The 15874-nt window shown below is 39.0% G+C and overlaps 1 protein-coding gene across 2 annotated transcripts in view; it reads left to right on the top strand.

Moving 5' to 3' along the window:
- The first annotated feature begins 411 nt into the window (after nucleotides 1-411).
- LOC137863897 (connector enhancer of kinase suppressor of ras 2-like) overlaps nucleotides 412-15874 on the top strand; it is a 177476-nt gene continuing 162013 nt past the window's right edge. The window contains exon 1 of one of the 2 annotated variants that reach the window (XM_068697495.1): nucleotides 412-676. In XM_068697495.1, the coding sequence (XP_068553596.1) occupies nucleotides 610-676 (67 nt within the window). In that variant the 5' untranslated portion in view covers nucleotides 412-609. The remainder of the gene's footprint in view (nucleotides 677-15874) is intronic. The other variant, XM_068697496.1, reaches the window with a different exon arrangement.

The raw sequence follows: 15874 nt of genomic DNA, 5'->3' as shown, positions 1-15874 counted from the left end.
TTTGACATTCTGATTACATGATTATATAGGCTAAGACTCCAGCAACATTTTGCATTGTAAAGATGGAGATGCTCAGCATTTTGCCAGATGCCAAGTGATATTCTGATATTTCTATCTTCTCTTTAAATTGAGTGACAGTCAGCATATTCACAATGAAGCCGAGACAATCTGCTATCAAGTTACAGTAGTGATATTTTCCCCGATGAAGATCCCAGAGCTTGTTGGAATAAAGCTTCTTAAAACTCAGTGCCTGGAATAGCTCCAGCTCAAATTGCTCTCTGTGTAATATAATTTTATATTTGTGCCAGTCTAATAAGTAGATCACTGGGTAGAGGCTTTTGTAAGTAAGTCTATACGTACTGCACCATTTCCTGGCTCCGTGTGCTCCAGTGTGTTGCAGGCTGTGTGCAGTGGGGGAGGTGCCAGAGCTGATCAAGCAGTGTAATTTTATACATTACTGAATCAGTGCAGGAGAAACCTGGAGGGACAAAGCATCATCTTGTCTTTGGACTGCACTGTAAAATCCTCCAGCTCTCTTATCCCAGCCATGCTCTGATACGTTTTTTGCTCTCCTTTTTCTGATTTTGGTGTGAATGATAAAGTGATCCGATGATGGCTCTCGTTATGGAACCTATTAGCAAGTGGACGCCCAAGCAAGTAGTGGATTGGATGAAAGGTACGATCCTTTATTACCATGTATTGTCTGTACTTTGGGTCCTTGCAATTTACATGTCTGCTCCTGTGTTCTTTGTTTTGGGACGAGTTTATGCAGTTCTAATCACCCATATGCTGCTTTGCACAGTAGTTTTCAGAGGCACGACTGAGGAGCGAGGTGGTTTAACCGTACAGCATGTTGGTGGAATTTCTGCCCAGCCCTGAGCAGGGCTCTGATGCATTTGTTGGGAAACGCAGACATAAAGTGTTTGTGTCTCATGACTCCATCATGCCTTGCACAGCATGATGCTATTATGTTTGGCTGCTTTAAATTTGCCCTGATTAGCTCTGTTTTGCTCATATCAGGTGATCTGATGCAGTGGCTGTGCAGCACTCGTGTGTAGTTTAGGGTGACGCCGGGAGCATGAAGTGCCGGTGGCTGGACGGAGGAATTCTGATCCTTCAGTGACAGGTCCCGCTTTGCTCGGGCTTCCCGGCGCCTCCTGCCCGTGCTGCTGCTCTGCCCAACACCCCGCGGTCCCCAGCCGTGTGTGGGGCGTGCGAGGGGGAACGCACGGGGCTGAGCACAGCCTCGCTGGGGAAACTCTCCCGGATAACTTGGCAGAACGACGATTTCCCAGCACATTTGCAGTTTCACAACACAGCCATAAGCTGTGACATGTTTTGCTTTATAACGCTCAGCTGTGCTACACACTGCTTGCTTCGGAGGGGAGGGTGAGGAATCGCTCACGATGTTAAGTGCTTTAAATTTCTCCTGAGTGGGGGAAAATGTATTGACACGGTAGAAAGCACTGCTGTTATATGCTGCTTCTGATGAGCTGTCTGTCTCGGAGACAAATGATTTCTGCTGTAAGGGCTCTCCATTATATAAGGAAAAGAGGTGCAAATTTGGCTTGTACGTTACTCACAGAAATGATTTCTGAAATGTGATTACTGAACTTACTGGAGGGATGAGCTGGATGCCCACTATAATGTCCTTAAAGGTTTTGGTGCGTTGTCATTCCCCAGGGAATGGCTCACATTTCCTTCTGCTGGGGTACAGCTCCATACTTAACTGGAATTGGGCTGCTCATCAGAAATACCACATTTACAAGCAAACTATTCTTCTACAAGCACGCAGTATTGGGAAGTGAATGCTATCTGAGGGACTGTGTGTAGCTTGTAGCTCAGGTGTTTGTCAGCTCGGGTTAATTGGGAGGTCTAAAGCAGGTCGTCAGGATGGATCCGAAAGCCATTAGATGTAGGATTGATTCCCATACTCCAATGCCATTACTTGAAATCAATACCTAATGTATGGGCAGAGCAGAGTTTGCTGATCCACACCTTTATTAGTAGACAGATTGTTATGGTATTTTAGCATATAAGTTAAATTATAATGTAAATTAAATGTGCAAGTGTGTGTAATACTTGTTGCTAAATTTAAAAATACTCCCTGCTACTTTTTTATCCTTTATGGTATAAACTAATTTCATCTTGGGTAACACTGGCCATAGCATGTGTAGTACATACCAGAGGAAGCAAGAAGATCATACAAACTAAAGGGTTTTAATTATTTTACATATTAAATATTTTAAATATTGACTTGTCTGACAGTTACATTTCTATACAAAGACAGCATCCTGCACCTATAAGGAAGTCAGCAGCAGACAGCATTGTCAGTTTTTTGCCTCTGGGCTTACGCATAAATATAATGCAATGAACACATTTAAGTAGTCACAAGATAGGGATTTTCCTTGGTAACATGAGTGCTACAAATCCACAACCAGGAAAGTTGCACATCTACCCATTTTCACTGTGCCAGTATTAGAAGCCTCAGTTTTATCCCAATGGTTACTTTTAAACCCATACTTCAATTGTAGGCAAAGAAAAGACCTAACAAGCCCAAATGGAAGCATGCCTAAATTAGTTTAAAACTATGTGGAAATCCCTAACTTCACAAAAATTGCCTAACTGTGGCCACTGTTTCCCTGTAATTTCTGTATATTCTGTAGGTCAGCTCCATTTGTATTCTGTATGCCAGCTCCATTAGCTGTAGTCACTCCTCTAAATAGCTTCGAATGAATCAGAGAGGTCGAAGTCCTGCCCAGGTAGTAATATCCAAGTGATAACGTTGCTTTTGCATATGTCATCTATACTGAAAGATACACTTCTTCAGCAGGTTTTAAAGGTACAGTGAAGACATTTCAGGCAAATTGCCACATTATAAATGTGGCATATTATCTTTACTATAGAAAGCAACATGTTAATAAACAATACATCTAATATGGCAAGCATAATGTACCTTTTTGTTCCTTAAAAATAGGTAGTCAGTTAGCCTTATAGGTAAGGGTTGCAAGTTAGACTGTATTTCACAATGAAATAATCTTTTTTTACTTGCATTTAACAGAATTATTTTAGCTATTATAACTTAGTTTTAAAAGCTGTTAGTACAGTACACAGCTTGAAATTAACTGGTAGTGAGTACCAGCAGCATCTAGTAGTTGGAGAGAAGATGGGAGAAAGACACAGCAATGATGCTAATAGCTTGAGACCTGGCTACCCACCGTGCGTCCTGGTCACGGGGTGCTGTTATCAGCCCAAGCTCCAACCAAGAGGAGACACCCTTCTGTTCTTTTCCTTAAGGAAATGTTACTTGCCAAAAAAAGTAAAACTTACTAGGCTCTAAGAAACATTATTATGACAAGTTGGCATCTTGTATTTACCCATGGCTCCTATATCAAGAAAGCGTTCATCTGGAATTAAAGTTGGGCACCGCATCGGATGTGATGGACAACCTGAAAAGGCCATGCAAGTCTTCAGAAATTGATTCGTGAGGATTAGAGAGGATCTGGAAATTGAGGGCTGGGGTAGCTTTGTACTAAAGAAATTAGTACAAAAATATTTTATAAAGAGAGTGTAAAAAAATATTTTGTAAAGATTAGTAAATACACAGCAGACAGCACTGTGGTAAAAAGGAAGTTTTCAAAGGGGCAATAACATGAGTAGTGAAGTTACTTTTAACAGACACTTTCAGTCTATTCCTTTTTTTTTTTTCTTCCCCCAAAATTTTAAATTTCTGTAAATGGTTTTCACTTCAGAAAATGTGCCAGTATATCTCCTGGTATATATCCATTTTTGTACATAACTCAAATGTTTTCCTGGGGATATGTACTATGGCCTCAAAAATTACTTTAGGAGAAAGAACTTTACATTGCCTTGCTCAACTTCCATTTTGGCACAGCTAGGAAAACAAATATTACCTGTAAAACTTGCAAGTGTATTAATAATCCCAATAGTTTTCAAGCTGGCTCTGTTTTTTCTCTGATTAGCATGTGAGTGTGATTAAATGACAAAAAACACATCAATATTTACATCTGTAATGCTTTGACCTGCAGACTTGGAATACTTGTTGGCCTATGAACCCCTGCACTTGCTCTGAAACTCAAAGACACTCTGCAGTTGCCAGCACGTTATCAGTGAGCACTCCCGAACCAGAGGCCATCTATTTTAATATGTATGTGTGCAAATGGAAGATAATCCTTCCAAATTTGGGGGGGTTGGGGAGGGAGAGGGGAGCTATGCTACCTTGCTCCTGTCTCTCTCTTGCACCTACAGTTACTAGGTGCATGCCGCTTTGTGTTTTCATTGTGAGCAGAACCTACATGGCTTGCTCTGTACTTTCACGAATAACAGCGTTTAAAGATTTTGTACTTCCTAAATGAAGCAGTTTACAAGTAGGGCATTTAATGCATGAACTCTTTTACAGGGAAGGGACACCTGTGCACAGATAAATACTAACTTTCCAAAACAATCCAATGAAACACAATGAAATACAACGCAGTGAAATACAGCTGTGACTTTCAGAGAGTAGAATGTTATTAAACAGCTAAAAATTAAAACAGGAAGCCAGTTATTTCTCGAGTACCTGTCAGTAACAATTCCACATGGAGTCCTTTATTCAATGTCTTGGGGACTGGCTCTGAGGTTTGCCTGCCCAAGCCTCCAAGCCTGCAGTGGAGGTTTCTCTCACAATGCTTCAGATGCTCATTTCACAACTGCAACCAGTTTTTTCTCCTTAAACCTAGAATTTCTCCACTCTCAACAGGAGATGCAGACATGTAAAAAATAAAAATTAATTCAGTTGGTAAACTGATTAACTGTGCTGCACTGATCCTGTGCGGAATAATTATATGTTTAGCTGAAGGGTTTTCCTTAGCATGTAATTCCCTGATTTCAAGCTGGCTCATAAAAGAGAAAGGAAGGGAGGGAGGGGGAGCTGAAAGCAGGGAAGCTGATGACGTGAGAGGACTTGTTAGCATTCACATCACACAGGGCTCCGGCAAACCCCTTCGCAGTCTCCTTTGCTTTTCATTAGATCACTACCTGTTCTGTAGCAGTATGTCATGAACAGGGAGTCTCCTCTATTTGCAGAGTGTAATATATAAAATCTTAGATTGTACTGGAGGCACAGCTAAATATTATGATCTACTGCAAAGGCAGCCTTGCAGGAACTGAGCTGGATGATGCTTAGCTGCCTCAATCCCCCTTCGTGACCTTAGAATCCCGTAATGCAAGAACTCGGTTTCACAAGATACAATTTGAAACTTGAGCAGATAACCCAGGTCATACCTTATTTAGAAAAATGTAGGTTTGATAGCATCCTTTTGGTTCTTTCTATAGACAAATAGGATCGGAGGAGAACTGACTGAGAGCCACAAATAGAGATGTCCTCAGAATTAGCACTGAATTTTCAAGCACTGCTAAGGCAAAGGTTTCATCCTTTTCCTCCTACTCACCAATTTCAAAACTGAAACAAACAATCCACTGCTGTGGCTCCCCCGTGGATTTCTGTGTTCTACTAGTACCACGTTTCCAGTTGTCGCTAGGAAGTCATCGAATCAGAGTTGTCTGCACTTCTTCTCCAATTCCTCTTGAAAGTTTCAAACTGTAATACTTTTAGCAATAAAATTTGACAACAACTATGATGAATGTTGTTTTTTGTTAATGAAAAATTAGGGTATCTTAAAAAACAATTTGAACAGGCAGAGTTGGTGCTAATAAATACCTGACTGACGAGTCAAGCTCCAGGATTCTCAATAATTAGCCACAAAAGCTAACTTCTCCTGCAGTGATGAGGGAGTGGCACAGAAATTGAGAGAAAAAAAGAAAGAGAAGAGTGAGGTTGGAAGGCTGGATAGCTGGGGCCCTAGGGAGTTGGGGTTTCTGCTCCAGCTGCCGCCCTACTTCCAGCAGCAGCTCCTGCACCACACGTTTTGGCCCCTCTCTAGGGCAGCACCAACACCGTGGGTTTCCAGAGCTTTGCCGTGGGCAGTGCCCGAAGTGGGGACCTACCTGCCTGCTGCCTGCAGCAGCTTGCTGCCAAAGCCACTGGCTTTTTCCCTCTGCTCGGTCTTAATCCTTGCTCATCAGTGATCTGTGCAGCTAAAATCTCAGGTGTCTACGACCAGTTATATTTCTGAATGAACATTACATTAATCATCACTGCTTTCTCTTTTTTAACAGTTCCCTCAGACTGTTAACTGCAGGTCTGTTCTTACATACACGTATGGATCTGTACGAACAGCAAGTATGAGAATGAACTTGGTCTCTCAGCTTTGTATTGCGTGAACTGCCACAGAAATGTAATACCGAGCGAGAGGAAATACCCATTATTTCATGCTGGTGTCGTAGCACCTGGTTCAGCCTTTTGTACCTTTAGTTTCTGCTATTAACCTGAGTCAATTACCTCATCCAAAACTGAAATAGAACAGGAGTAGCAAATGAGAAGGAACTTCAAAGAAGCCGGGATAAGGTCTGCAGTTTATAACACAGACCCAAAAGGATAATCAACAGCTAGAGTCAGGGAGTACAGTGTTAAAACAATGCTTCTACCCACGTCAAAAAGACAGCTACATGCTAAGCTATTTGATCTAAAAGGCCAGCAGAGCACACCTCTGTTTGACAACTTTGTAATGTGAGTGATTAAGATCAGATTTCAAGAATCAGTTTCCTAACATAGGTATGGTTAAGCATTGGAATAAGCTGCTGAGTGGGTTTGGGCATTTCCTTTACACGAGGTTTTGAACACAGCTAAGAGCACTGAGACAAATATCCCTCTGCAATGGTTTCTGTACCCAGCTGTCTGCAGAACAGCCCAATGCCTTCTCAAGGCTTCTGCCAGGTCAGACAAGAGCTTGTGATGGTTTCTTACATATGTATGACTCTCATCTTTGAAACATGTGAAGTACTCTCAGAGAGACTATAGCTCTAGCTTCCTTCTGGATATTTCATGGTCTGTACTCTCCAGAATACCTGTGTAAAAAGAGTATCCTACCTGCAGACATAGGTAGGTGCCTCGGATGGGTCTGCATTTCAAATGTTCTGAGAGGGATTGTCAATGGGAAGGTTGGGTCAAGGAGCAGCTGCACATTGCTTAGGAAAGAACATGAAAAAAGTCATACAGCAACTGCCATCTAAAGTTCAGGGTCTCAGCTCACTATATCTCAGAAAGGAAGTGTGGCCAGGTGAGTTCATGATGAACAAGGATGGTATGAGAATGCATCGGTGTTCCCTTCAATATCTTTAATTTTTAAATTTCTCTTTCATTGCCTTGATTTTCTTTAAATTCACTTTAATTCTCATTTTCTTCTAAAACATTTGCATAGCACTAAGTATTTATAAAAGTCCCTGGCAAAAAGACCTGGCAAGGATGGCATGGCTCTATCATCACATACTGCCTACGTGGAATCTGAAGAAAGCTGCGGTCAATACTGACCATACATTGCAACTAAGCAGTCAGTCCATCCTTCTGGTTTTGACAGGTTTAATCTTTCTTACATTTCTATTTATAATGAAGGAAAAAATGCATGAGGCACAATAAATATTACAACACTTTCAAATGCCAGGAAAGCAAAAAGTATGTTACAATTTGTCCTGAGGTGTTTTGAGCAATAGTTTTAACACCTAGAAGGGTTTAAAAGCAAAAAAAAAAAGGAGAGAAGTTGGTGAAGTAAGTGACATTGATGATACTAAATGAAGCACTGCACTACTAAACTGTTAAGTTTAGTAGTTTATGGTATGGAATATTGCTGAACAATGATGTACATTCATTGTCTCCATCCAGCTTAATTTTGTGGATATCTTCTAAATGCTGCTTCTGCAGTTTACCTTTCCAAATAAATCTGAAACGTTCCAGCGATACCCTGATGTTATGTACTGATGACAGGAGCTGGAAAGATGGAGCGCAGCGAGTTATCATTATAGGAATCAGATAGAGGAAAAAATTGTAAGGTTGTATTTGTGAAGAGCTCTAGTGATGATTCAAAATGAAATTATTCCTGATTAACTAATACTCAAATGGCTCCCAACAAGTATCCTTGTTGACCTTCTATACTGATGCACTCAGAAAAATTCAAGGCCAATGCAAATTTGGTTTTCCCTACTCGAATTCTTCAGCAGCTGTTTTCCAGTAAACATGAATTATAAAAAGACTGTGGTGCATTTTAGTTATTGCGTGGGTGAGGTTTAAGATAAAAATGTAACAGATGCTAATTTTACAAAATACATTCAGCTCTATACCCTAGAAACATATCCACCATTTTCATTCTAAGCATCATGCAAAGGCTACAGCAAATCTATAGATTTTAGGAGGCACTAACTGTGTCTTCTGTAATTGAACTGAAACTACTACAACTACAGAAAGGATTAATTTGACACATCTGCTTTTTAGTTTATATGGAAAACTACCTGTTTGAGTTCAGACAGACAGTAGTGTCATCAGCCTGACAACTCAGACATAGCAATTATCACTTGAATGAAAAGCATGTTACAGCTCTCTCTCTTCACCAGCTTCCTCTGCTCTCTTTTCTTCTCCCTCCCCCTGTTTATTCATATTACTCCCTAGCAGTATGTTTCTTGCCTCTTTCATAATCAGGTGGAGAGTAAGCATCAGACTGTGAACTACTTCATTCATTTAATGCTGAAAAATACTGGCTCTGGGCTTATGTATCTTAGGGAGTAGGGGGTTGCAGTGATCTAGAAGTGAAAAATCCAGAAGAGAATAATGAAGGGAGAACAAGGGAAAAAAAAAGAATGGAAAAAACAATGTGGCAATGGTAAAATCCTTTTCTGCCCTCTCCCCAGTATTCACCAGCCAGTGCCTGGACCTGCACAGGAGTTTTTACGGTCCTGTGGGACAGAGTTCTGGTGGTTTACTAAAAACCACAAAGCTCAGCTGCTGTGCCGTGCTGCCTGTCCTGAAATGCAAATACTCTTCCAAAACAACAGAGACGTGTCCATACTAAGCATTAGCAGATAACAAAAAACAAATGCCATCAGCAAGTTTTGATCTCAGGCTTGGCAAAGCAAAGACGGATCTGTCTATTGCAAATGTGTGCAATTCCATCCAAGTATTCTTTTATAACCAGAGGTCTACCACTATGACAGCCTCATATTGCTTACAGAAAGTTAAAAACTTCCTACTTGGGTAAGAAAAACCTGCCTGAAGAGCCCTAGCACAACTTCTGGTAGCCTTAAGGTGGAGCTGAAAGAAATACTATGTTAATGTTTCATTAGCTGTACATTAAAATCCACAGTGAATGTTAAGGATCTTCTCACTTCTCTTTCAGACGGAAATTTTGCTTCCCTGAGAGGTGGTTCAACAACAATACCAACTTCCCAACTTCTCTGCAATGGGTAGAGACATCTCTTGTACAAAGCAGGGATGTGCTGCAGTGGGCACGTTCCTAACACTAGGAAGGACACACGTAGGCAGCTGTTATTGATCACTCAGCACGAACAACGAGCTCATATTGAAAATGTCCTAAATTATAGAACACTAAGGAGAGATTTTAATTGCCCATTGTCAAGAGATTTTAACTGTTCATTGCCAAGCCACACTGAGAATTTTCCTTAGTTATGCAGAAAACAACTTCATAATTTACAGAGGAAAAAGGCATTCAAAGCAGAGAAGAAACACTTTGAACCCTGCATTTGAACCATATAATTGGAAGAAACTAGTAGACAAATGTACGAGAAATTCAGAACTAATAGAGAAGTTTAGAATATTTGCTAATTGAATTTCCTATAAAAAGAAATGGATCCACTTAGTGCAGTAGTCAGAGATGATGCATTTCCAGAAAGAAATTTTGGAGACTGAAGAGAATTAGCGAATAATGCATCAAAAATACAACGAAGAATTAATTGAAACAATAAAACAGAGAAATTATAACCATAAATAGAGAAAGAAGAAATTTTCATATAGGTAATAAAAAGACACTTAAGGGATTAGTTTAGATAATTTCAAATTTCTTATAAAAATGGAGGAAAACACTTACTGAGACTTTCAAAAGTGGACTTAAAAACACTAGGAAATGTGCTGAGGAAATCATCATTCACTGAAAGAAAGATGGGCTGGGATATCTTATCTGATATTTCTTGTTTCTCTGATAATCCTTCAGGAAAAATTATCAATAGCTTTTGTGGTGACAGCAGAAGTAATGATGTGCACACCAGCAATGAGGAAGTGTTTTAACCAGAAAAGAAATTGCTCAAATGATTATCAAAAAAAAAAGTGGTTTAATTCAGCCTCTGAATCATTCCAAAAAGCCATCAAGATTACTTAAAACATGGAAAAAAAAGTTTTCCTAACCCCTGTCATTGTCAGTTGCTCTTAGGTCATTCTCTCCACTGCTAAGTTCCACAAATTTTATGTATTTAAAGGTAGTTCTGTAGTTCTTTCTTTAGTAAGGCTTCCTTTATGAGTTCCTTTAGTAGAAAAATATTTAGCAGCTTTATTCTTAAAATATTTTGTACTGTTACATTGTCTTTTATGAACAACTTTTGCAATAAAAGGATGTTGATATATGAGGAAACTTGGCACTCCTTATAAATTAATTCAGCATAAACCTTGGCATTTTTGAAGGTATTTAAGTACCTCCTGTATGCTTTTGACAGGTCTCCAGCTTTCACGACATATGTCCCGGCAGAAATTCAATGTGAACCAAAACTGCTTGGTTCTTCTGTGTTATGTCAGTCTGTCCTGCTGATTGCAGGGCATATGAAATTATTCACTCCAGTGCCTTGTTTCCCCCCCCCCCATCTAATGCCATACTTAATTTGAATTGCTGGAATTCTCATAAAATTTGTTCTTTCAAATCTCATTAATATCCTGTATTTGAGGTGAAATGATGGGCAATATTTCAAATTTTTGTTTGCAGACTGGTAAGCTGTCACATAAAAGGACAATGTCACCAGCAAAATTAAACCTCACAGAATGCCGTTAAGCTATGTAATGCCATCCTGGAACAGTCTGCGCTTGTTCTTATAATGAAGCCACGACAATGGTGAAAGAGCAGAGGCAAATAATCTGCATCTATGGTTAAGCTTAGTAGGCATTCATGCAAGCTTGAGTTAAGTTTATCTGTGCAAGCCACATTCTGGATTACTGTCTTAATGCTGTTGAAAATATTTAATGAAAATGATTAAGAGCAGGCCACGATTATATACAAAATTCATAAATTACATGAAATACTGGAACATGCATTATAACTTCGCAGCAGTTCAAGAAACACCAGAATGAATCATGATGGACTAATCAGACCATCACTAATAAATAGGGAACTGATGGATTTCTGTACTCCACAGCTACTATCTCCAAAACTGGGTACTGAAGCTCCGTATCTAAGCATTGCCTAAATGATATCTGAATCTGCATTTATGAGTTTTGTGCAGATAAAGAACAGAGAAGGTTTCTCAGAAACCAAACCAAAACAAAAAAACCAGCAAACAAACAAAACCAGTGAATATGCTAAAATATTGGCCAACTTCTTACTCTAAATAAGTATGTTTTGAAAAGGGAACTGTGATTCATCGCAAAGTGGAAAATGAAAAAGGCTTCCAAACTACATCCAAAAAGTACAGAGGAGGTTGAAGGTAAACTTATTTTGTGTTGTTTTGGTCTGAAGGTCATTTCACCACTTTCTGTAGGCAAGATTATTCAATAAACTTGATTTACACGTCTAGATAGCCAGTTGAGCTCTGTGATAAATTCACATGACGCCTCAAAATTACTGCAAGCTGCCTATGTGTACTTAAAAAAAAAGCATGTGGTCTTCCTTAAGGTCCATCCCACAGTCTTTTTATCTGTACAAATCTCAGTAAAGGGGCATTATCTGAGATTTTTACTGAAAACTTAGAAATTCAGTTGTATTCATAGACTACTGATGCACTATCGTCTGTGCTGCTTTCAGTCCAAATGACTGTCAATAGCACTTGACCACTAAAGTGGCATAAGAAGAGCATGTTTTGTTATTAAGTTTTCTGTAGTAGATCATCCTAAAGCTAACTGCCATTGAGTTCATATTAGGGAAACTTGCATACAGTGAGACATGGCCCACAAAAATCAGGCTAGTAAATGAGAGACAACTATGGACAATGAAATCAATTATTACAGCGTAGCGTTCTTTTTACAGTAACGTCAGTATATCCTGCACACCGGCTGCTCTGGGTAAGGTGATAAAACTGATCAAGCAATATAATTAAGAAATGCTCTCAAGGGACACTTTAGTTCACAGTACCATCATGCACTGGTGTATTCTCTTTTCTTATTTAAAAGGTATAGTGATCTGTCAAGAATTCTTCTGATATATCCAACTAGCGACTAGTAAAGACACAATGCTTATTAAAGCCGTACCTACTTCCAGTGTTCCTTGTCTTCTGTTTTGCTCCTGCGCAACTGCCGTTTCCACCTCCTGTGTTTTAACTCATTGGTTTGACTCTAAAAATCAATAAATGCTAACAGACAAGGAGTATAATGACAAGAGCTGAAAAAAGCCTGCGTAGAAAACCATTTAAAGAAGGTGTAGTAGTCTAGTGCAGCTATGGGCAAGTGCACATACAACTTTCAATAAAGCAAACATCCGGAATTGCACAATTACATGGGTTAATGAAAGTCCAAAGTACCGCTTGTGTACAGATGCACTTGCTCTGGTTTGTAGATATATCAGACTGGAAATGAATGTACTGGCCTAATAAAGATGATGTTTATGATTCAGAAAATGATCGTTTTTCTCAATCTGTATTAACCAAAGTCATCACGGTGGCTTTTTCATATCTACGCTGATGAAAGTACATGCTCATGTGATCTAAACTGAGATTCCAGCAGCCTGAGCTATTGGAAAGCAGTCAAAATGCTTTTAAAAATGGTGTTAAAATGTGAACCTTTAACTACTTCTGCTGAAAGCTAAAAGGTAGATTGTGGTGTTTCTTCTCACTGTCTGTATTGTGTGGTTCACTTCTGTCCTAAACAGCAATCACAGGTTGGTCCACAGCTGGCATTTCAGTTAAGGATAAAATTGTCCTTGTGCAGCTTTTACAACAGTGCTTAATGCTTTTGAGATGAGAGACCCTATGCAAATGTAGGATCGTTATTAGCATCCTGCTGCTTGTTAGGTTCTTCTCTTTTTCAGATCAAGTAACCTAGATCAAGGCAGTATTTACTATCAAAGAGTAATGGTAGCATCATACACAGTGCTGTTTGGGGAGTCCTAGAGCTTTTTTGGGCTTTGGTGTATCCCATATAGCAGTATTTTACCACAGAACTCTGCTTTTGCATGGTTTGAGACATTTTCGGATTGCTAAAAAATGCCCGCAATGACAGGTGGAGTTGGTAGGGACTGAAAGAGGACTTAGTTCAAACTAAGTATGATGCAGATAAAGGTTCTGAGCTTGACGGGTAATAAGTATTTCAAGAGCAACAATTCTAAATAATGACAGGGAGAAATGGTGAAATGCAAGGAAATGGCAGGTATTACTGTTAGCCTCTGTAGCATGCGAAAGTTATAACATTTCATTTTGGGTGCTTGTACTTCAGAGCCACGATCATTGCTCCATAGTGCAGGGAAACTGCTTTAGGAAGTAAGACCTGGCCAGCAACTGCTTTGCTGCGGAAAGCACAGCTTCGAGACTGACATGGATTTCTGCACACATACAGCCCATTAATCAAGGGAAAAATCTGAAGCATATTATTCATCATACTTGCTGTGTTTGGACTCCAAGTGATGAGAATTAAAATAACGATCTTGACTATTATTATTAAGTAATATGAAATGGTTTCTCTGAAGGAAAAAATATGATTGGGTCTGTGAAGGTTCAGACAGCTGGTACAAGCATATGGGTTGGGAATCATTAGCTAATTGTTACAAAAATAAAACAAAAATGTCTTTTTAATGATAGAATCAAGGCTTTCAGGAAGCTGCAAGTGCTTTCTTCTTGAATGAAAGCTCCTTACTATCCCTGCTATGCCTTGCAGCCCTCTGAAAGCATATGAACAATTCAACTACAGTGCTTGTCAAGTTAGAGGTTACTTATTTTGAAACATATTCGAAGTAGAAAATAACTTCCATATCTGTTGTCAAAACTAATTTTCAAAAAAACGTTTTATGCTGCCCTGATTTTTGTATGGTGAATTGTCTTCTAGGTGTGGGTATGTTCTGGGTTTGTATTGCATGGCAGCGTGAAGTCCTGGTACAAATGTGCTTCGTGTGAATGTAGTTAATATAGTTCATGTGTTAATATGTGTAATTAATATTAGTTTGTGTGTTAATATAAGACGTGTTACAAATGCTCAGGTGAGTTATTAGAAGAAATAAATGGGTACGTGTCTTAAGGTAAGCCAGGGAAAGCACAACAGCTATATTTTGTATGGCCCAACAAGAAGCCTGGTGAACTAGGGAAAAGGAGAACAAGGAGACAGCTCTGGCACAGCTCCTGAGTGTCTCTGCTACCTGGAGAGAGTCTCTCCTATGGCCATTCTTTCCTGTCTTGTGCTAAAGGGATGACCTCTCATTCCAGATGCATGCAGCATGAGCATAAGGAAACTTGATTCAGTAATATCTGCTGATTCTTCACCTAGTGATACTGTGCTGAGCTACCTCTAAGTCATGATGGAGAACCCTTTTCTTGCTGAAGCCCAAAGAACCCCTCCAGACATCTCTGATAGGTCACACACTAATCCATGCCTCAGCATTGAACAGGAATCATGCAGAGAAACAAAATCACATAGTCTGGTCATCATAAGCCAAGTACTTTGTGGACCACAGCCTCTGGGAAAATATATTATTTCTCTGTTCCTTTTTTAATGCCTTTTGATTTCATCTTTGATTCCGTTAAGCTAAAACATCTTCACAATTTATTCAACAAATATGACTTGCCGCTATCTTCTATATTCTAGTAATTTAAGAAAAAAAGCCTTGGGCTGCATAGCATTATTAACATTGAGAATGCCTGCTGTTTCTCAGGTATCTGTCAGCTCAGCATAAGGAAAAAGCTAATTATGTTAAGCAGGTCAGTCAGGAAGAAATCTGAAATTCTACATAGCAGTTACAAATCAGTGTCCATTGACTTCACCTGAAATTTGCCACTGAAGAGATACATGGCCAAAACAAGAACGCAGTGTTTAAAAAAAAAAAAAAAAAAAAAAAAAAGGTTCTATTTAACAATGTAATCTCATCAGACTTGAAATTAAAGCATTGCATGCAAATCAAGGAGTTGATTTGCATAGGATGAGAAGGATGGTGAGGGAAAAAAGATGTGCATAAGAGAAAATAAATCGAAAGTACATGGGTAGGTAACCTCTTTCTTGGTACAAGGGTTTTCTCCTTAAAAGGTGGACAAGAATTAAAGAAAAATTTCCAGACACTGGACAAGAAATCTTAAGTAATTATACTATGATATATTCTGTATTTTTATGAAATATTTATTAATTTTAAAAGGCTTAAGTTACACTTCGGGTTGTCAAATTCCTTGGAATTCAAAAGCATTTAAATACTACAGTCAAATTACTTTAAAAAATTTCAGAAAATTCTATAAAAGTATTAATTTCCTGTGTCATGTGGTACCAACACAAATTTTAATGAAGTGAAATGTTAGTATCCATTTATTACCATTTTATTTCTTTTGAAAGATTCAGCAGGTTAGGTGATTTTACTTTGCACCACTGCTTAGTTTAGAAATGACATAGGATGAATACTTGAATGCAAAACAAGTTTTCCTGTTTGAAATAAAAAACAGAAGCCTTGTTTCAATGCACTGAAATGACCTGAGAGTAATAGAAACTTTTGTTTACATATTTGAGTAGGTTATATGAAGAGTGTTCCTAATAGGCTTATATGGTTACTATTTGCATTGCAGATTAGTCCAAAAGACAAAAGTCTGTTTACAG

This window comes from Anas acuta, chromosome 13 (assembly GCF_963932015.1).
Source record: "Anas acuta chromosome 13, bAnaAcu1.1, whole genome shotgun sequence".
NCBI classification, from domain to species: Eukaryota; Metazoa; Chordata; class Aves; order Anseriformes; family Anatidae; genus Anas; species Anas acuta.
This window is presented reverse-complemented; position numbering and strand designations above follow the sequence as displayed.